Here is a 22,667-nt window from a genome sequence, read left to right as displayed (position 1 = left end):
TTGGGATCAAGGTGATGCTGGCCTCATAAAATGAGTTTGGAAGTTTTCCTTCCATTTCTATTTTTTGGAACAGTTTCAGGAGAATGGGAATTAGTTCTTTAAATGTTTGGTAGAATTCCCCCGGGAAGCCATCTGGCCCTGGGCTTTTGTTTGTTTGGAGATTTTTAATGACTGTTTCAATCTCCTTACTGGTTATGGGTCTGTTCAGGCTTTCTATTTCTTCCTAGTTCAGTTGTGGTAGTTTATATGTTTCTAGGAATGCATCCATTTCTTCCAGATTGTCAAATTTGTTGGCGTGGTTGTAATCTCTCCTCTTTCATTCATGATTTTATTTATTTGGGACCTTTCTCTTTTCTTTTTGATAAGTCTGGCCAGGGGTTTATCAATTTTATTAATTCTTTCAAAGAACCAGCTCCTAGTTTCGTTGATTTGCTCTATTGTTTTTTTTTGGTTTCTATTTCATTGATTTCTGCTCCGATCTTTATGATTTCTCTTCTCCTGCTGGGCTTAGGGTTTCTTTCTTGTTCTTTCTCCAGCTCCTTTAGGTGTAAGGTTAGGTTGTGTACCTGAGATCTTTCTTGTTTCTTGAGAAAGGCTTGTACCGCTATATATTTTCCTCTCAGGACTGCCTTTGTTGTGTCCCACAGATTTTGAACCGTTGTATTTTCATTATCATTTGTTTCCATGATTTTTTTCAATTCTTCTTTAATTTCCCGGTTGACCCATTCATTCTTTAGAAGGATGCTGTTTAGTCTCCATGTATTTGGGTTCTTTCCAAACTTCCTCTTGTGGTTGAGTTCTAACTTCAGAGCATTGTGGTCTGAAAATATGCAGGGAATGATCCCAATCTTTTGATACCGGATGAGTCCTGATTTAGGACCGAGGATGTGATCTATTCTGGAGAATGTTCCATGTGCACTAGAGAAGAATGTGTATTCTGTTGCTTTGGGATGGAATGTTCTGAATATATCTGTGATGTCCCTCTGGTCCAGTGTGTCGTTTAAGGCCTTTATTTCCTTGCTGATCTTTTGCTTGGATGATCTGTCCATTTCAGTGAGGGGAGTTTTAAAGTCCCCTACTATTATTGTATTATTGTTGATGTGTTTCTTTGATTTTGTTGTTAATTGGTTTATATAGTTGGCTGCTCCCACGTTGGGGGGCATAGATATTTAAAATTGTTAGAGCTTCTTGTTGGACAGACCCTTTGAGTATGATATCGTGTCCTTCCTCATCTCTTATTATAGTCTTTCACTTAAAATCTAATTGATCTGATATAAGGATTGCCACTCCTGCTTTCTTCTGATGTCCATTAGCATGGTAAATTCTTTTCCACCCCCTCACTTTAAATCTGGAGGTGTCTTCGGGCTTAAAATGGGTTTTGTTTTTTTATCCATTCTGATATCCTGTGTCTTTTGATTGGGGCATTTAGCCCATTAACATTCAGGGTAACTATTGAGAGATATGAATTTAGTGCTATTGTATTGCCTGTAAGGTGACTGTTACTGTATATTGCCTCTGTTCCTTACTGATCTACCACTTGTAGGCTCTCTCTTTGCTTAGAGGACCCCTTTCAATATTTCCTGTAGAGCTGGTTTGGTGTTTGCAAATTCTTTCAGTTTTTGTTTGTCCTAGAAGCTTTTAATCTCTCCTTCTATTCTCAATGATAGCCTAGCTGGATATAGTATTCTTGGCTGCATGTTTTTCTTGTTTAGTGCTCTGAAAATATCATGCCAGCTCTTTCTGGCCTGCCAGGTCTCTGTGGATAAGTCAGCTGCCAATCTAATATTTTTACCATTGTATGTTACAGACTTCTTTTCCCGGGCTGCTTTCAGGATTTTCTCTTTGTCACTAAGACTTGTAAATTTTACTATTAGGAATGGGGTGTGGGCCTATTCTTATTGATCTTGAGGGGCATTCTCTGAACCTCCTGAATTTTGATGCTCATTCCCTTTGCCATATTGGGGAAATTCTCCCCAATAATTCTCTCCAGTATACCGTCTGCTCCCCTCTCTCTTTCTTCTTCTTCTGGAATCCCAATTATTCTAATGTTGTTTCATCTTATTGTGTCACTTATCTCTAGAATTCTCCCTTCATGGTCCAGTAGCTGTTTGTCCCTCTTTTGCTCAGCTTCTTTACTCTCTGTCATTTGGTCTTCTATATCACTAATTCTTTCTTCTGCCTCATTTTTCCTAGCAGTGAGAGCCTCCATTTTTGATTGCACCTTATTTATAGCTTTTTTGATTTCAACTTGGTTAGATTTTAGTTCTTTTATTTCTCCAGAAAGGGTTTTATATCTCCCGAGAAGGTTTCTCTAATATCTTCCATGCCTTTTTCGAGCCCGGCTAGAACCTTGAGAATTGTCATTCTGAACTCTAGATCTGACATATTACCAATGTCTGTATTGATTAGGTCCCTAGCCTTCGGTACTGCCTCTTGTTCTTTTTTTTTTGTGGTGAATTTTTCCACCTTGTCATTTTGTCCAGCTAAGAGCAAGTAAAATACTAAAAGGGTGGCAACAACCCCAGGAAAATATGTTTAACCAAATCAGAAGAGATTCCAAATCGTGAGGGGGGAGAAAGAGGATAAAAAGAGGTTCAAAAAGAAAGAAAGAAAAAAAGAAAAGAAAAGAAAAGAATTTAAAAAAAGAAAATGAATAAAGAAAAATATAAAAAAGAAAATATATATATATTAGATAAACTAGCCAAAAAACGTTAAAAAAGAAAAGGATAAAAGTTAAAAAAATTTTAGCAGAAGAAGAGGAAAAAAATGAAAAAGAAAAAAATTAAATTAACTGCAAGACTGAAAAAATCACAGGGAGAAAGCCATGAGTTCCGTGCTTTGCTTTCTCCTCCTCTGGAATTCTGCTGCTCTCCTTGGTATTGAAACCGCACTCCTTGGTAGGTAGGTAGAACTTGGTCTTGGCTGGATTTCTTGTTGATCTTCTGGGAGAGGGGCCTGGTGTAGTGATTCTCAAGTGTCTTTGCCCCAGGCGGAATTGCACTGCCCTTACCAGGGGCAGGGCTGAGTAATCCACTCGGGTTTGTTTTCAGGAGCTTTTGTTCCCTGAGCGCTTTCTGTAGAGTTCCGGAGGACGGGAATACAAATGGCGGCCTCCTGGTCTCCGGCCGGGAGGAGCCAAGAGCCCGGGGCCCCACTACTCAGTGTGCCCTCAGAGAACAGCGGCCAGTTACTCCCGTCTGCCTGACCTCCAGCAGCGCTCCGATCTCACCGAGCCTGGGACGGGTTCAAGGTAACCCCGAGCTGTGAGCTTACTGTTGGCTCTGTCTCTGTAGCCAGCTTTCCCGTTCCAATACCCGCAAGCTTGCGACACTCAGACACCCCCAATCCTTCTGTGACCCTGCGTGGGCTTTGCCCCGGTTTAGCCTCTGGAGCGATGTCCCTCAGCGGAACAGACTTTTAAAAGTCCTGATTTTGTGCTCCGTTGCTCCGCCGTTTGCTGGGAGCTGGCCCCTCCCCACGGGGTCTATCTTCCCGTCGCTTTGGATTCACTTCTCCGCCGGTCCTACCTTTCAGAAAGTGGTTGTTTTTCTGTTTCCCGAATTGCTGTTCTTCTTCTCTTCGATCTGCCGATGGATTTGCAGGTGTTTGCAATCTTTAGATAAGCTATCTAGCTGATCTCCTGCTAGCTGAAGTAGTGTCAGCCTGTTACTTTTCCGCCATCTTGACTCCTCCCTCCTCAAGGATTTTGATGGATTCCTATGTCACACTGAGGTCTTTCACCCATTTGGAGTATATTTTTGTATGTGGTGTAAGGAAATGGTCTAGTTTCAGTCTTCTGGGTGTTGCTGTCCAATTTTCCCAACATCATTTGTTGAAGTAACTGTCTTTTTCCATTGGACATTCTTTCTTGCTTTGTTGATTAGTTGACTGTAGAATTGAGGGTCTACTTCTGGGTTCTCTATTCCATTCCATTGATCTATGCATCTGTTTATGTTCCAGTACCCCACTGTCTTGATGATTATAGCTTTCCAATAAAGTTTGATTATGGAATTGTGATGCCACTAGCTTTGGTTTTCTTTTTCAACATTCTTCTGGCTATTTGGCTCTTTTCTGGTTTCATACAAATTTTAGGATTGTTCCATTTCTTTGAAAAAAGTTGATGGTATTTTGATAGGGATTGCATTAAATGTGTGGATTGCTCTAGGTAGCATAGAAAGTTTCATAATATTTCTTCTGATCCATGAGCATGGAAGGTTTTTCCATTTCTTTTTGCTTCTTCAATTTCTTTCATGAGTATTCTATAGTTTTCTGAGTACAGATTCTTTGCCTCTTTGGTTAGATTTATTCCTAGGTATCTTATGGTTTTGGGTCCAATTGTAAATGTGATCAACTTCTTAATTTCTCTTTCTTCTGTCTTGTTGTTGGTGTATAGAAATGCAACTGATTTTTGTGCATTGATTTTATATCCCGACACTTCACTGAATTCATGTATGAGTTCTAGAAGTTTTGGGGTGAAGACTTTTGGCTTGATATGATAAAGAATCATTTCACCTGCAAAGACTGAGAGTTTGACTTCTTCTTTGCTGATTTGGATGCCTTTTATTTCTTTTTGTTGTCTGATTGCTGAAGCTAAGACTTCTAGTACTATGTTGAATAGCAGTGGTGATAGTGGACATTCTTGCTGTGTTCCTGACTTTAGGGGAAAAGCTCTCAGTTTTTCCCCATTGAAAATGATATTCACTGTGGAGTTTTCATAGATGGCTTTGATGATATTGAGGTATGTACCCTCTTCTCCCTAAAATGTGAAGAGTTTTGATTAAGAAAGGGTGCTGTTCTTTGTCAAATGCTTTTTCTGCATCTATTGAGAATATCATATGGTTCTTGTTATTTTTTTTAATGTATTGTATCACATTGATTGATTTGCAGATGTTGAACCAACCTTGCATCCTAGGAATAAATCCCACTTGGTCCTGCTGAATAATCCTTTTTATGTACTATTGGATCCTATTGACTAGTATTTTGGTAAGAATATATTTTGGTGAGACTCCATGTTCATCAGGGATACTGGTTTGTAATTCTTTTTTGATGGGGTCTTTGTCTGGTTTTGGGATCAAGGTAATGCTGGCCTCACAGAATGAGTTTGGAAGTTTTCCTTCCATTTCTATTTTTTGGAACAGTTTCAGGAGAATAGGAATTAATTCTTCTTTAAATGTTTGGTAGAATTCCCCTGGGAAGCCATCTGGCCCCAGGCTCTTGTTTGTTGGGAAATTTTATTACTGTTTAAATTTGCTTGCTGGTTACTGGTCTGTTCAGGTTTTCTATTTCTTCCTGGTTCAGTTTTGGTAGTTCATATATCTCTAGGAATGCATCCAGTTCTTCCAGATTGTCTAATTTGCTGACACATAGTTGCTCATAATATGTTCTTATAATTATATTTCTTTGCTGTTGGTTGTGATCTCACCTCTTCATCCATGATTTTATTATTTTGGGTCCTGGGTGCCTGGATGGCCCAGTCACTAATTATATTAATTTGGGTCCTTTCTCTTTTCTTTTTGATAAGTCTGGCCAGGGCTTTATTAATCTTATTAATTCTTTCAAAGGACCAGCTCCTACTTTCATTAATCTGTTCTACTGTTCTTTTGGTTTCTATTTCATCAATTTCTGCTCTGATCTTTGTATTTCTCTTCTCCTGCTGATTTAGGCTTTCTTTGCCTGTTCTTTCTCCAACTGCTTTAAGTGTTGGGTTAGGTTGTGTATTTGAGACCTTTCTTTTTTCTTGAGAAAGGCTTGTATTGCTATATACTTTCTTCTTAGGATGGCCTTTGTTGTGTCCCAGAGATTTTGAACAGATATATATAGGTATATCTATATATCGATCTATAGATATATCGATATATAGATCTATATATCTATATATATTTTAAAGATTTTATTTATTTGAAGACAGAGACCACAAGTAGGCAGAGAGGCAGGCAGAGAGAGAGAGGAAGGGAAGCAGGCTCCCTGCTGAGCAGAGAGCCCAGTGCAGGGCTTGATTCCAGGACCCTGAGCTGAGGGCAGAGGCTTAACCCACTGAGCCACCCAGGAGCCTCTTGAACAGTTATATTTTCATTTTAATTTGTTTCCATGACTTTTTAGAAATTCTTCTTTAATTTCCTGGTTGACCCATTCATTCTTTGGTAAGGTGCTCTTTAGCTACCATGTATTTGAATTCTTTCCAACTTTCCTCTTGTGGTTGAGATCTAGTTTCAAAGTGTTGTGGTCCAAAAATATGCAGGGAATTATCCCAATCTTTTGGTACCTGTTGAGACCTGATTTGTGACCCACAGTGTGATCTATTCTGGAGAATGTTCCATGTGCACTAGAGGAGAATATGTATACTGTTGCTTTGGGATGGAATGTTCTGAATATATCTGTGAAGTCCATCTGGTCCATTGTGTCATTTAAAGCCTCTATTTTCTTGTTGATCTTTTGCTTAGATGTCTGTCCTTTTCAGTGCAGAAGGTGTTCAAGTCCCCTACTATTATTGTATTATTGTTAATGTGTTTCTTTGGCTTTATTATTAATTGGCTGCTCCCATGTTAGGGATAGATATTTAAAATTGTTAGATCTTCCTGTTGGGTAGATCCTTTAAGTATAATAAAGTGTCCTTCCTCATCTCTTATTATAGTCTTTGGTTTAAAATCTAATATGAGTGATATAAGGATTGCCACCCCAGCTTTCTTTTGATGTCCATTAGCATAAGTGGTTTTCCAGCCCTTCACTTTGAATCTGTTGGTGTCTCTGGGTCTAAAATAGGTCTCCTGTAGACAGCATATTGATGGGTCTTTTTTTTTTTTAATCCATTCTGGCACCCTGTGTCTTTTGATTGGGGCATTTAGCCCATTTACACTCAGGGTAAATATTGAAAGATGTGAATTTAGTGCCATTGTATTGCCTGTAAGGTGACTTACTATAAATTGTCTCTGCTCCTTTCTCATCTGTTACTTTTAGGCTCTCTCTTTGCTTAGAGGACCTGTTTCAGTATTTCCTGTAGAGCTGGTTTGGTCTTTGAAAATTTTTTTAGTTTTTGTTTGACTTGGGAGCTTTTTATTTTTTCACCTATTTTCAATGACAGCCTAGCTGGATATAATATTCTTGACTGCATATTTTTCTCATTTAGTGCTCTGAATATATAAGGCCAGTGCCTTCTGGCCTGCCAGGTCACTGTGAATAAGTCTGTTGCCAATCTAATATTTCTACCTTTGTAGGTTACAGACCTCTTGTCCTGAGCTGCTTTTGGGATTTTCTTTTTGTCTCTGAGACTTGTAAGTTTTACTATTAGATGATGGGGTGTTGACCTATCATTATTGATTTTGAGGATTCCTGGATTTTGATGCCTGATTCCCTCTCCAAATTAGGGAAGTTCTTAGCTATAATTTGCTCCAGTATACCTTCTGCCCCTCTCTTCTTCTTCTGGGATCCCAATTATTCTAATATTGTTTCATCTTATGATATCACTTATCTCTTGAATTCTCCCCTCATGATCCAGTAGTTGCTTATCTCTATTTTTCTCAGACTCTTTATTCTCCATCATCTGATCTTCTTTATTACTGATTCTTTCTTCTGCCTCATTTATCCTAGCAGTTAGAGCCTCCATTTTTTATTGCACCCCATTAATATCCCTTTTGATTTCGACTTGGTTAGATTTTAGTTCTTTTATTTCTCCAGAAAGGGATTATCTAGCATCTTCTATGCTTTTTTCAAACCCAGCTAGTAACTTTATAACTGTCATTCTGAACTCTAGTTCTGACATCTTACTAATGTCTGTATCGATTAGGTCCCTGGCAGTCAGTAGGGCCTCTTGTTTGTTTTTTTGTTTTTTTTTTTTTTTTAGATGAGTTCTTCTGTTTTGTCACTTGTCCAGAGACAAATGAATGAGAGAACAAAATGCTAAAAGGGTAACAATGACACCAGAAAAATATACACTAAACAAATCAGAAGAGACCTGAAATTGGGGGGAAAAGAGAGAGAAAAAAAGAAAAGAAAGAAGGAAAAGAAGAATATGATCAGGCTGGTGAATAGAACAGAGCCACGCCCTAGATTTTGGGTGTATTTTGGTGTTAGAAGAAACTGTATCCCAAAATTTTAAAGAAAGAAAAACATATATGTATATATTTATATAATTGTATATATATGCATATACACACACTCACACACACAAAACAAGGTTAAATGCAATGAAGGGATTGAAGATGATGGCAAAAGCAAAAATTTAAAAAGACTTTAAAGAACAAATTGATAAGATGTTGGTTGAAAAAGGAAAGAAGAAAAATTCAAAAAAGGAGAGAGAAAAAGAAAAAATAAAGAAAATTAAAAAAAAATTAACTCTGAAAGATTAAAGAATCATGGGGAAAAGGCCATGAATTCTAGGTGCTTATTCCCCTCGCTCTGAAGTTTTGTAGTTCTCATTGATTGGTAAACTTGGTCTTGGTTGGATGTTCTTGCAGATCTTCTGGGGGAGGGGCCCGCTGCAGTGATTCTCAAATGTCTTTGCCCGTGGTGGAATTGCACCACCCTTGCCAGGGGACTAGGCTAAGCAATCTGGTTAGATTTGCTCTCAGTAACTTTTGTTCCCTGAATGCTTTTCATATAGCCCTGGAGGACAAGAATGAAAATGGATACCTCCCAATATCCAGCCCTATAGGAGCCAAGAGCTTGGGCCCCACTCCTCAGTGCGCCCTCAGAGAAAAGCAGTCAATCACTCCTGTCTCTCTGGTCTCTGGCTGCACTCTACTCACCCAGCCCATGACGAGCATTTCTATCTCTGGCGTGTGGCCCCATTTGGAGTTGACAAACCCAGCAGATTCCTGTGCTGCTCCTCCTGAGGGCGGGGGATGGTCTCTCCAGATCTGCCATTTATGGGATCCCTGCTTGAAGAGTAGTGGCCCAACTATGCTCAGATCCTGGTTTATGGCAACCCTGAGCTGAGAGCCCCCTCCTCAGCTCTGTCTTTGCAGCTGGCTTCCCTGCTCTGATACCTGGGAGCTCTGCCATACTCAAGCACCTGTGGTCTATGACCTCAAGGGTCCTGAGACCACACTGTCCCAGCAAGGGGTCCACCAGCCCTACTTAGTCACTGGAGCGACTTCTTGAAGTTCTGATTTTGTGCTCTGCTCCGCTCTCACTTGCCAGGAGCCGGCTGACAGAGGATCCCTGCCCCTGTGGTCCATCTTCCTATATATCCCCTCAGATTCACTTCTCCACACTCCTATGTTCCAGAAAGTGGTTGCTTTTCTGTTCATAGAATAGCTGCTATTCTTTTCTTTGCTCTCCAATTGAGTTGGTAGGTATTCAGAATGGTTTGATAACTACCTAGCTGAATTTCTGGGACCAGACAAAATTTAGGTCTCCTACTCCTCTGCCATCTTTCTCCTCCCCTCCTCTTCCACTTGATTATTATTTATTTGCTGGAGAAAGAGACAAAGAGAGAGAGGGAGAAAGATTGAGGGGAGAGACCAAGTGGGAGGAAGAGAGAATCCCAAGAAGACTCCCTGCTAAGTATGGAGGTGGACGCAGGGCTCTGTCCCAGGACCCTGAGTTCATGACCTAGGTATAAACCAAGAGTTGGATGCTTAACCAACGGATCCATTCAGTCATCCCATAATCTCTCCCACTTTATACAAAACAACAAAAATCCCTTCCCATCTTCCCTCCAATTCACATAATCTCTTTCCTCCCCTTTAACAAAATTCCTGCCAAGATAGTTGTTTTCATTCACTATCTTCAATTCCTCTCTGTTTATAGGAATTCAGTTCCTATTGTTTAGAAACTAATCCAATCACACTTTTTGTCTACACTGTTCCACCCAAAAAAAAAGCTTCTGTCAAGGCTACCAGTGACTTGCCCACAGATCTACTGGCTGGCTTTCCATCTTCATCTGACCTGACCTACTGGTTCCATCCTTCTTGAAAGGTCTTCTTCACACTTTCTCTTAATTCTTCTCTGAATAGACCACCCACTCTCCTGTCCTGACTCTTCCACCATCTTCCTAACCACTAATTGTTGCAATGCCAAGGATTGCAACTCAGAGCTTTTCCTTTCCATATTTATACTCCATATTTATACTCCGTATTTCCAGGTGGTGTCATCTGGTCTCATAGAATCAATACTGACTGCTCAAATTTCTCTCTCCAGTCCAGATACCTTCCCTGAACCCCAGGTTTGTCTTCCTAAATACGAACCTCATTTCTCCACTTGGAAGAATGTCAGGCACCTTAAATTTAATATAATCTCTCACCTGATTACTGCAATCACAAAACTGATTTCTCTGCTTTTCTTCTTGACTTCTAACACCTGCCCAGCCCATTCTCAATACAGGAACCAAAGTGATCTTGTTAAAACCAAAGTCCAATCATGTTACTTTCTACTTGAATGCTTTCAATGGCTTCCCATTTACTCACAATAAAAGCCAAATCCTTACAATAAATGGTACTAACTTTGGATTTATATCTGTTGCATATAATCCTTAAAATAGAAATATCCTACATAATTATTTTAATATGTAGGGCAAAATCTACATGGACTTCTAATATTTCTTTCTTTCTTTTTTCCTTTGGACTTCCTATTTTCTTCTCTTCTCTTGAATACTGTTTAAGACAAAATAACATTATAAAAATAAATGAAAGGCACTACTATATATGAAATATTAATGATGTTTAAGCTAGGTTTTGTTATATTAGAATTAAACATTCCTCCAGGAACACAAGTGTATGTAGATTTCAGTATCTTGCAAAATGGACTAAATCTTGAAATCTACTGTTCATCTATAGAATCTTCCCAAAAGATAATTCTTCATTTTTTTCTAGCCATCAAAGATGTACTACATTATTACACTTACTTTGTGGTTGAAGAGTAAGTTTATAGGAGTCAATTCCAACATGACTAATGGTAAGGGAACTAGACAAACATGTGCTTTCATTCACTTCTTCTATTCCAAAAGGGTCTATCACTTCCGCAATAACAGAGGACAAAAATCCTTCAGAATTGTTATGATGTAATATTTTTCTTATGTAAGCTGTTCCGGTTTTCCTAAAAACCAAACCAACAAACATCAAGCCATCTGGATAAAACAGTGATTCAAATGAACAAGTTTGTGAACACATGATTTATAAATGTACTACAAACAGCTAACAAATGAAAACTTGGTTAACATTTGTTCAACCTCACTAACCAACTATAGCAACTGGATACAATTTCTCACCCATCAAATTAGCAGATATTTTTAAATGACAGGGTTCAGGAGCAGCAAGGATTGAGTGGAGATAGGCACTCATCCACCACAAATGGACTATAAACTGATACAAGCTTCCCAAAAAGCAAATTGACTGCATGCATTAAGAGCTCTAGCATTATATTTTTTCCCCGCTCTGAATCCATAAGTCTACTGACAGGGTTCTATCTTAAGACAATAACTTGAAGTGCAGAAAAAAATAAGCTTTCCACACAGAGATGTTCATCAAGGAATTATGATAAAAATTAGAAATAAGAAACCACAATAATAGGAAAATTAAGTAAATAATAATACATGATCCAATTAGAATAAATGGAACAATTAAAATTGCATTTAGAAAGTGTTTTTAATTACATAAGTAAAGCAGTCATGCTATAATGTCTAAATGAAAGAAGGTGAAAAATATTAATTAGAAAATAAAAAATGCATATTTAAGAGATTAATTGGTAATTCATCAAATGTTACCAGTTGTTGCTTCTTAATGTTTATCCTGTTTATCTTTTTAAAAAAAAGGTTATTTATGTATTTATTTATTTGACAGAGAGAACAGGTAGGCAGAGCAGTAGGCAAAGGGCAAGGGACAAGCAGACTCTGTGCTGAGTATGGAGCCCAGTATGGGCCTGGATCCCAGGACCTGAGATCATGACCTGAGCCAAATCAAGAGTCAGTCACTTAACCCACTGAGCCACCCAGGTACACCCATGTTTATCAGACTTCTAAGAAATTGTACAGTGAGTAAGTATAAGGAAAAAAAATCCACTTTTAAAAAATGTAAAAAAAGAGTAATAAATATAGACACAGACCTTACACCCTTCACAAAAATTAGCTCAAAGTGGATCACAGACTTAAATATAAAATGCAAAACGATAAAGCTCATACAAGATTAACAGGAGAAAACCTAAATGACCTTGGTCATGCGGATGACTTTTTAGATATGACACCGAAGGCATGATCCATGAAGAAAAAGCTTGATAAGCCATACTTTATTGAAGTTAAAAACCTCTGCTCTGTGAAAAACACTGCCAATAAAATTAGAAGACAAACCACATATTGGGGCACGGGGCATGGATATTTGCAAAAAACACATTTGATAAAGGACGGTTATCCAAAATAAACTGTAAAGCAAGAAAAAAGCCTTTTTTTCTCCTCTACTTCCCTAGATTCTGCACCTGGGGCCCTGGAAATTAAACTGACAAGAGACAGATTACAAGAGGAAAACAAATAGAGTTTATTAACCTGTGTGTCATGCTTCCACAGGAGAGAAATGTCAGTGAGGAGGAACTCAAGGGGATGGTTAGAACCTGGAGTTTACAAGGCATTTTTAACAAAGAACAGTAAGTTTGTAGAGAAGTGACAAGACAAAGGAAAAGAGGTTTAGAGTGCCAGACTGTAGAAAAGTTAATGCACAAGGAAACTAATGAAAGAGAAGTCTTGCTTAATAAGATTTGTTATGTAGATGCTGCTCAGGTTTCTGAACTGATACTCTCTGGAGGTTAGGGATCATCTTGCCTTTCTTGGGAGGGAGAGGGCAGAGATTTTTTTTCTTTCTCTTATTTTTCTTTCTTTCTATTTTTTTAAAGATCTGTTTCTTTAGAGAGAGAAAGAGAGAGAGAGAGAAAGAGAGAGCTTGTGCATGAACAGGGGGAGGGGCAGAGGGAAAGAGTGGGAGAGAATCTCAAGCAGACTCCCCAGTGAGGGCAGAACCAGAGGCGTGGCTCCATCTCAGGACCCTGAGATTGTGACCTGAGCTGAAACCAAGAGTCCTGGGACACTTAATTGACTGAGCCAACCAAGCAGGCCTCTTTTTCTTTCTTTCTTTTAATTAATTAATTTATTTATTTATTTATTCATTTATTTATTTGAGAGAGAGAATGTGTGTGTGTGCATGCGTGCACACACATGCTTAATTGCTTCACTGTTGTTTTTCCTTCAAGTTTTTTCTCAGATGAGAATTCAGGCAAATGATAAATATCTATGTTCTTGGTTAGAAGACCAGAGGAGAAGTAACAGTTCTGTCATTTATCAGTTGTGTGATGTCTAGAAATCCTATCCCTGTGAATCACAGTGTCTTTTTTTTTTTTTTTAAAGATTTTTTTTTTATTTATTTATTTGTCATAGGGAGAGAAGCGAGAGCAAGCACAGGCAGACAGAGTGGCAGGCAGAGGCAGAGGGAGAAGCAGGCTCCCTGAAGCAAGGAGCCCAATGTGGGACTCGATCCCAGGACGCTGGGATCATGACCTGAGCCGAAGGCAGCCGCTTAACCAACTGAGCCACCCAGGCATCCCGAATCACAGTGTCTTTACATGTGTTTTATAAAGGGGTTACTTCAGTTTCAAGTCAGAGGCTTTTTTCCCTTTTTTCTGCTTCTTCTCAACTGCCTTCAGCTGAAAATAATCTGTAGGCCAAGCTGGAATATTTTGGTGTGGCATATTCTGATCCCCTACAATACAAAACACTCTTAAAACTCAGTAGTAAGAAAATAAACAACTCAATTAAAAATTGGCAAAAGATCTGAACAGACACTTCACTACAGAAGGTATGCAGATGGCAGATAAGCACATGAAAAGATGCTCGGTGTCATAGGTCATCAGGAAATGCAAATTAAAACAACCACAAGATGCCACTACACACCCCCCAGAATAGCAAAACTTGGGGCACCTAGCTGGCTCAATCAGTAGAGCACTGACTCTTAATCACAGGGTTGTGACTTCCAGCCCCACCTTAGGTGTGGAGCCTACTTAAAATTTAGAAAAGTAAATAAAAATAGAATGGCAGGGTGGCTCAGTTGGTTAAGCCTCTGCCTTTGGCTCAGGTCATGATCGCAGGGTCCTGGGATCGAGTACCACATCGGGCTCCTTGCTCAGCGGGGAGCCTGCCTCCCACTCTGCCCGCTTGTGCTTTCTCTCTCTCTCTCTCTCTGACAAAATAAAAATAGAATGGCAAAACGACGAAATGCTGATAACATCAAATGTATGCAAGGATGTGGAGCAACAGGAACGCTCATTCATTGCGGGTGGGAATGCCAAATGGTACGGCCACTTTGGAAGACAGTTTGGCAGTTTCTTATAAAGCTAAAAATGTTCTGGGACCCAGCAATCACATTTCTTGGTATTGATCCAAATGAGTTGAAAACAAGCTCACACAAAAATCTAAAGAAGGGGGCACCCAGGTGGCTCAGTGGGTTAAGCCTCTGCCTTAGGTTCAGGTCGTAATCTCAGGATCTGGGGATCAAGCCCCACATCAGGCTCTCTGCTCAGCAGGGAGTCTGCTTCCCCCTCTGCCTGCCTCTCTGCCTCCTTGTGATCTCTATCTCTGTCAAATAAATAAATAAATAATCTTTAAAAACTCTAAAGGATGTTTATAAGAGCCTTTATTCATAATCGCCAAAAACTTGGAAGCAACCAAGCTGTCCTTAAGTAAGTGAATAGATTAATAATTGTATCCATTCAGACAATGGTATGTCAGTGTAGTTTCATGGATAGTAACAAGTGTACCACCATAATGCAGGGCACTGATAGTGGCAAAGGGGGGGTGTGTGGGTATGCAGGGTGAGTCTATGAGAACTGTACTTTCTGCTCAGTGTTGCTCTGGACCTAAAACTTCTCCAAAGAGTAAAGTGTACTAAACACACACACACACACACACACACGCGCGCGCTCAAAAACCTTAACCTCTTTGCCTCTGAAGTCAATGACCAATGGCCAGGTAGCTACCTTAACTACCAAAGCTGTCTCCCCCCTTTGCTATTGGAGTCTCTTGTATTTGAGTATTTAGGATTGCTCTTGGTAATAGCACTCTGCCATTCCAGGAGAGGCAAGAAATCCAGTTTTTAAAGGAGGAAGGAAGGAGATTTGGAAGGAGAGGCTTAAAATTAGACAAGTCAGTGAATTCTTGAGGCAGAGAGGAATATCTGGGGAAAACACTGCAAAAGGACAGATAGACAACTATCATCAAACTTAACTACCAACATGTGCTACGCTCCCATTCCAAGACTGATGCCATACTGCACCCTGCCCCTTTCCCACCCAGTGGCCTACTGTCAGTGGCCTTTTCACCACACCATCTCACTATGCACCATCCTGTTTATTAAACATAATGGAGGGGCATCTGGGTGGCTCAGTTGGTTAAGCAGCTGCCTTTGGCTCAGGTCATGATCCCAGTGTCCTGGGATCGAGTCCCACATTGGGCTCCTTGCTTGGCAGGGAGCCTGCTTCTCCCTCTGCCTCTGCCTGACACTCTGCCTGCCTGTGTTCGCTCCAAATCTTAAATAATGGGACCACTTTATAAGCTGACATGTCTTCTAAGGTTTGAGGGGCAAAGGGATCATAATTAAACTCATCCTAAGAAAATATAAAGAGTGGAGATAGATCAGACATCTAGGGTTTAGGATTATATAAATATATATATATATATATAAATAAATATATAAATATAAATATATTTATATTTATATATATATTTATATATGCAGGGACAAAATATCAATTAATTTTAGGGGCACCTGGTGGCTCAGTTGGTTAAGCTTTTCTGACTCTTGATTTCAACCTGGGTCATGATCTCAAGTTCATGAGGTCAAGCCCCATGTCATGTTCCTTGATCAGCAGGGAGTTTACTTGAGATTCTCTGTCTCCCTCTCCCCTCCCCCCTCCACACATGTGCTCTCTGTCACTCTACACTTGATGTTAGCCAAAAGGCCGAGAAGCGATCTCTCTGTCACTCTAAAATAAGTAAATAAATCTGTTTTTTAAAGAAAATCAATTAATTCTAGACTTTAACTTAACATACATGTAAAAATCTTGTATAACATTAAAAAAATTCTCAAAAACAAATCAAAACAAAACATAAAAATCCAATCAGAATACAAAAGTCTCAACCTAGTAAAAGAAAAAAAAAATGGAATGAGAGAGAAAAAGAATCTCAAAATATGTCAAACAAGATTGGTGGTTACCAGAGGGGAGGTGGGTGGGGGCAAGAGTGAGATAAGTGGTGGGGATTAGGAAGGGCACTTATCGTGAGAAGCAGTGAGTAACGTATGGAATTGTTGAGTCACTCTATTGTACACCTGAAACTAATACAACACTGCATGCTAACTGTACTGGAATTAAAAATAAAAAAAATAAGGCAAGCAAGAAGAGAGAGCAAAAAAGAAACATGAAAAAGTAGGACAAATACAAAGCAGAGTAGAAGATGGCAGAAATGAATTCAAATATATTAGTAAAAAATAATAAGCGTAATTGGACTAAACTCTCCAATTAAAAGACAAAGATTGTTAGACTGGCTAAAAAAATGTAAAATCCATATATGTCTTTCATGAGAGATACATAGGCAGGTGAGGTAAAAAGAAAAAGAAAAGAAATCATATACAGGCAAGTGTAGCTTGTAAGAAGACTCATACGATTATACAAATTGCAGACTCCTGCAAAAAAAAAAAAAGCACTAAAACCCACTGTTACTCAACAACAACAACAAAACAAACAATCCAATTAAAAAATGGGCAAAAGATATCTTGGATAGATATTCTTCCTGTGAAGATACAGAAATGGTCAATAAACAGATGAAAAGATGCCCCCCATCACTAGTAATTAGGAAAATGGAAATCAAAACTGTAATGAAGTACGACATCACATCCATCAGGATGGCTATTATCAAAAAAATTAAACAGAAAGTAACAAGTGTTGGCCAGGATGTGGAGAAATGGAAATGCCTGTGCCTTGATATTTGGAATGTAAAATGGTGTAGCGGCTGTGGAAAATGGTATGAAGTTTCCTCAAAATATTAAACACTGGGGGCGCCTGGGTAGCTCAGTCATTAAGCAGCTATCTTCAGCTCAGGTCATGATTCCAGGGTTCTGAGATCGAGCCCCATTTCGGGCTCTCTGTTCAATGGGGAGTCTGCTTTTCCCTCTCCCACTCCTGCTGCCTGTGTTCCCTCTCTTGCTGTCGCCCCCTCTGTCAAATAAACAAAATCTTAAAAATATATATTAAGCATTAAATTATCATCTGATCCAGCAATTCCAACTCTGGGCATATACATTACAGAATTGAAGGCAGGGTCTCAAAGAGATATTTGTACATCCCTGTTTGTAATAGTGTTATTCACAAAAGCCAAAAGATGGAAGTAACCCAAGTGTCCATTGATAGTTAAATAGATCAGTAACATGGGGTACATTTTTCTTTATGGATATGTGTATATATGGCAAAGAATAGAATATGATTCAGCCTTAAAAAGGAAGGAAATCCTCACAAGGTACGACAAGGAACAGATCATGAATGAAACTTAAGAACGTTATGCTAATAAGCCAATCACAAAAGAACAGATACTATATGATTCCATTTATATGAGGGTCCCTAGTCTAGTCAAATTCATAGAAACGGAAAGTAGAATGGTGGTTTTCAGGCACTGTGAGGTCTGGAATATAGGGAGTTCTTGTTTAATGGTTACTGTGTTTCCGTCTGGAAGACGAAAGAGTTCTGGAGATGGATCATCATTATGGTTACACAATAATGTGAATACGCTTAATGCTACAGATCTATACACTTAAAGTGGCTAAAATAGTACATTTTATGTTGTGTATGTTTTACTACAATGGAAGCACTGAATACAAAATAAAAGCATTATTTTTTAAATTTTTCTTTAAAATATTTTATTTATTTATTTATCTGAGAGAGAGAGAGAGCATCAGAGGGGGAATGTCAGAAGGAGAAGCAGACTCCCCATTGAGCTGGAAGCCCAATGTGGGGCTCGATCCCAGGACTCTGGGATCATGACCTGAGCCAAAGGCAGTCACTTAACCAATTGAGTCACCCAGACACCCTATTTTTTCAAATTTTTATTTTAAAGAGGGAAAGAGAGAGTGTCTGTAGGAGGCAGGGGCTGAGGGAGAGGGAGAAACTCAAGCAGACTCCCCACTGAGGGCAGAGCCCAACTCAGGGTTCAATCTCAACCCTGAGATCATGACCTGAACCAAAATCAAGAGTCAGATGTTCAAACAAGTGAGCCACCCAGGTGCCCCAATATAGAAGCATTATTTTAAAAAACAAACAAACAAACAAACAAACAAGTAAGTGTTTTTCTGAATCTTACTCTTAAGTGCTACCTATTTAACTCTTCAGTATTTATATGCAGTTGCTCTAATAATACCCTTTCTCCATATACTTACTGTTTATATTTCTCTGTGTCTAATTTTTAAAAAGAATGAGTCAATTGCTTTCCTTTCATTACCTCTATAGCAACATGGGTCTTCAATCCCTGTGCAAAAATGCCCAGTCATCGCTACCCATCTGGCTAATGGCAGACCAAAGTCATGAAGATAGATATAGTCAGTCTATGCTACAGGCATTCAGGATAATTGCCAATTGCAGTTGCCAGTACACATGTCCTAAATAAAACTGGGAAATGACTGAATTTGCCTCTTGATAACCTTCTGTCTCCTTTTCCTTCAATCTTCTCCATTATTGACTTCTTTATTCTGACTTCTCCATTATGACTCATGGCTCAGCAGCCCCCTGATCAGCGCCTCTGTGTCCTAAGTCACCAATTCTAACTGTGGAAACACCTTCATAAAGCCCTCTTTTTGTCCAACTAAGAATGCCCCAGTTTCAAGAACAATCTTTCTCTTCAACAGTCTCCCAAACCTTGTCAAAATCCCTTATCCAAAGTGACTGACAACAGCATGATCTAAGAAGATTACTGAATGAATGGTTATCCTTACAAGAATACCTAATGGAGTACCAAAAGCTCTGGTTTTAGATTTCCTGTCTGGTTTTTCTTGGACTTTGAAGGATATACAGAAGTCAGATAAAAAACAAACAAATAAATACAAATCATTATAGAGATGAAAATAGACACCAAATATAAACAAAATGGTCAACTCATCAGGAAAACTTAAAAATTCTAGGGGTGCCTGGGTGGCTCAGTGGGTTAGGCCTCTGCCTTTGGCTCAGGTCATGATCTCGGGGTCCTGGGATCTGGCCCTGCATCGGGCTCTCTGCTCAGTAGGGAGCCTGCTTCCTCCTCTCTCTCTGCCTGCCTCTCTGCCTACATGTGATGTCTGTCTGTCAAATAAATAAACAAAATCTTTAAAAAAAAAATTCTAAACTTATGGGGCTCCTGGGTTGCTTAGCTGTTTAAGTGTCTGACTCTTGATTTTGGCTCAGGTTGTGATCCCAAGGTCATGAGATCAAGCCTCAGGTCCAGCTCAGAGCTGAGCATGGAACCTGCTTAAGATTCTCTCTCTCCTTCCTCTTCTGCCCTCCCCCCTAATTTTTTTTTTTTTTAAGAGATTTATTTACTTATTTGAGAGAATCGAGAGAGCATGAGTTGGGGAAGGTCAGAGGGAGAAGCAGCCTCCCTGAATACAGGACTCGATCCTGGGACTCCAGGATCATGACCTGAGCTGAAGCAGTCACTTAACCCACTCAGCCTCCCAGGCACCCCCACCCCCCCAAAATTCTAAACTTACATGTATCTAACAACAGCCTCAAAACATACAAGTAAAAATTGATAAAGCCACAGAAAGACATTGATAAATCTATTAACACATACGGAAATTCTAACACAACTCTCTCATAATTAATAAATTGAGCAGAAAAAATAATCAGTAAAGAATCAGAAAATTGGAACATTACAATTAACAAAATTAATCTGACAAATACTTACATTGCACTGAACAATAGACTATAGTCTCCATAAACACATGTGGAATATTTACAAAAATTGAGCATAATAGCCTAGTCTTTCACCATAAAGAAAATTTCAACCAGTTAAAAAAAAAAATCACACTTTTGGGGCGCCTGGGTGGCTCAGTGGGTTAAAGCCTCTGCCTTTGGGATCCCAGGGTCCTGGGATCAAGGCCCGCATCGGGCTCTTTGCTCTGCAGGGAGCCTGCTTCCTCCTCTCTCTCCGCCTGCCTCTCTGCCTACTTGTGATCTCTATCTGTCAAATAAATAAATAAAATCTTTTGAAAAAAGTCACACTTTTGAGAAACAGGAAATTATGATCTTAAACAAAGTGTTCCAGAAAATAAAATTGAAATATTTATTTATGACCCTGGTATGATCTTTTACAAAAAATCAAGTTAGGACATATGAGAAAGAAACTATAGGCAAAAATCATTTGTAAACACAGATGCAAAAATCCTAAATGTTAGCAAACTGAATCAAGAAATGTATGAACATAGATAATACACAGTGACTAATATAGGTGTATTCCAAGACATCCAGGTTAGTAAATCTTGGAATCAGACGTGTGAAATCCATAGTATAATTCATATCATCAAATTAAGAGTTAAAGGAGAAAATTCTATATATAAGCCCAGTAGATGCAGAACCATTTAACACCAAAAATAAAACACCTCTTAAACTGAAAAAAAAATATATATATATATATATATATATATATATATATTTTAAAGATTTTATTTATTTGTCAGAGAGAGAGAGAGAGCACAGGCAGGCCGAGTGGCAGCAGAGGCAGAGGGAGAAGCAGGCTCCCGGCTGAGCAAGGAGCCCAATGTGGGACTCGATCCCAGGACGCTGGGATCATGACCTGAGCCGAAGGCAGCTGCTTAACCAAATGAGCCACCCAGGCGTTCCAATATTTTTTTCTATAAGCAAAAAGGGTAAAAGAAAAAAGATGAAAGGTATAATACATAATGGTGAAATGCTTTAAATATTCTTTTAAAAGTCAGGAACAAGAGGGGCACCTGGGTGACTCAGTGGTTAAACATCTGCCTTTGGCTCAGGTCATGATCTCAGTGTCCTGTGGGATGGAGCCCCACATGGGGCTCCCAGCTCAGTGGGGAGTCTGCTTCTCCCTCTCCCTCTGTTCTTCTCCCTGCTTATTCTCTCTCTCTCTCAAAAAAAAAAAAAAATCAGGAACAACAAAAAAGCCTGCTGCTATAGTCTGAACCTTAGTGCCTGTCCTCTCCCTATTCATATGTCAAAAACTTGATGCCCAAAGTGATGGTATTAGGAAGCGGGGGCTTTTGGGAGGTGACTTAGGTCATGAGGGTAGAGCCCTCACAAATGGGATTAGTGCCCTTTACCAAAGAGCCTCCAGAGAGACCCAGAACCCTCTACCATGTGAGGACACAGTAAGAAGACAGCCGTCTGCAGCCTGGAACAACCCAGAAGAGGTCTTCACCAGAATCTGACCCTGCTGGCCCCTGAGTGTGGACATGGTCTCCAGAACCAGAAGACATACACTTCTGTTGTTTGTAAGCCACTCCACCTGTGGCCTTCTGTGACAGTAGCCCCAACGGACGAAGTCACCCACTGTGTCCCCTTCTAGTTAACAAGACCCTAGACACTGTAATAGGGAAAAGGTATACCATGCTAAGAAATGTTAAGAAACAAAACAAACATTTGCAAGTGATACAGTGATTGTCTTAGAAAAATAAGTACCACTACTCAGAAAATTCAAAATAACACAGAAAACAAGTGCTGCAATAATTAAAGAAAGTTAGCAGATTCGAACAATTTATGGTTGCTATAGAGAAGTCAGTTATCCAGACTTCGGAGGCAGAAAGGTGAAGCCAACAAGAAAAAGAAACAAAATAAAGCAGATAAAGTAGAAAGTTATCGCTTTCCGTAAGCCCATCCGGGAACTGGCGTCAGCGACGAAGATAATCGACTCACAGGAGATCCCCGGGAATGAGCCATTCCAAGGGAAATTAACACAGGAACCATGTGGAGGAGCTTGGGAGGGAGAAACACAGTGCTGGCCCTCACACAAACAAGAAATAGCTAAAAACTGTTAAAAAAAAAAAAAAAAGTGAAGCCTAAGGGTATGCTGCTGTGTGTTTGGAAAAGCTGGAGCACCTTTCGAAGGGGAGTCTACACGCACAAGTTCTTTCCATGGGCTTCCCTGGAGGCTTCTGGAAAGACCAGAGCAGAGCCAATAGCCCAGAGGTCCAGGCAGCCTGGAGGATGGGAGAAAACAGCATGAAGCACCACCCACTTTCCTGAACCTTCTTTCATAGGAAGCAAAACTTTAAGCCCTTGGAGGCTGGACATTAACCAGTTTTGCACACAGACCTCAAAAGTGGTGATCCATGCTGGGAGGGGTCCCTGTGGGGGGTGTGCTGGCTCTGACATCCTGGTTTCCTGCCTGCTTCCCTCCCTGGCCTTTTCCCTACGTAGGAAAAGCTTTAAGCTACTGGGTGATGAGAAGCAAAGCCACTCATCCATGGGGTACAGGCAAAGACACGTTAAGACGACAGAAGGAAAGAATAGTAACTCTCTGCCCGTTAACAGAGGGTCAGGAGGCTGTTTTGAGCCTAAAATTCTGAGAGAACAAAGTAGAACTATTCCACTTTCAGGAGAACCGCCAGAAATTTCCACCCAAGATTGAACTGCAGATATCAGGCAGAAGTTGGCTACAAGAGGTCATTTCTATTAACAGATTAGTGTGTTTTGTGGGTTTTTTTTTTTTC

At 39.7% G+C, this 22,667-nt stretch overlaps 1 protein-coding gene across 4 annotated transcripts in view; it reads right to left on the bottom strand.

The window, feature by feature from the left end:
• The window catches only part of CATSPERB (cation channel sperm associated auxiliary subunit beta), a 127,295-nt gene that overhangs the window by 27,512 nt on the left and 77,116 nt on the right, over positions 1-22,667 (bottom strand). For all 4 annotated transcript variants that reach the window (XR_009355753.1, XM_059182482.1, XM_059182484.1 and 1 more), the window contains one exon: positions 10,841-11,031. Coding sequence is in view for 3 of the 4 variants with exons in the window: in XM_059182482.1 (XP_059038465.1) it covers positions 10,841-11,031 (191 nt within the window). In the remaining variant the exon portion in view is untranslated. The remainder of the gene's footprint in view (positions 1-10,840; positions 11,032-22,667) is intronic.

This window comes from Mustela lutreola, chromosome 7, assembly GCF_030435805.1.
Source record: "Mustela lutreola isolate mMusLut2 chromosome 7, mMusLut2.pri, whole genome shotgun sequence".
Taxonomy (NCBI): domain Eukaryota; kingdom Metazoa; phylum Chordata; class Mammalia; order Carnivora; family Mustelidae; genus Mustela; species Mustela lutreola.
Note: the sequence above shows the minus strand (reverse complement) of the source record. Positions and strands in the feature narration are given on the sequence as shown.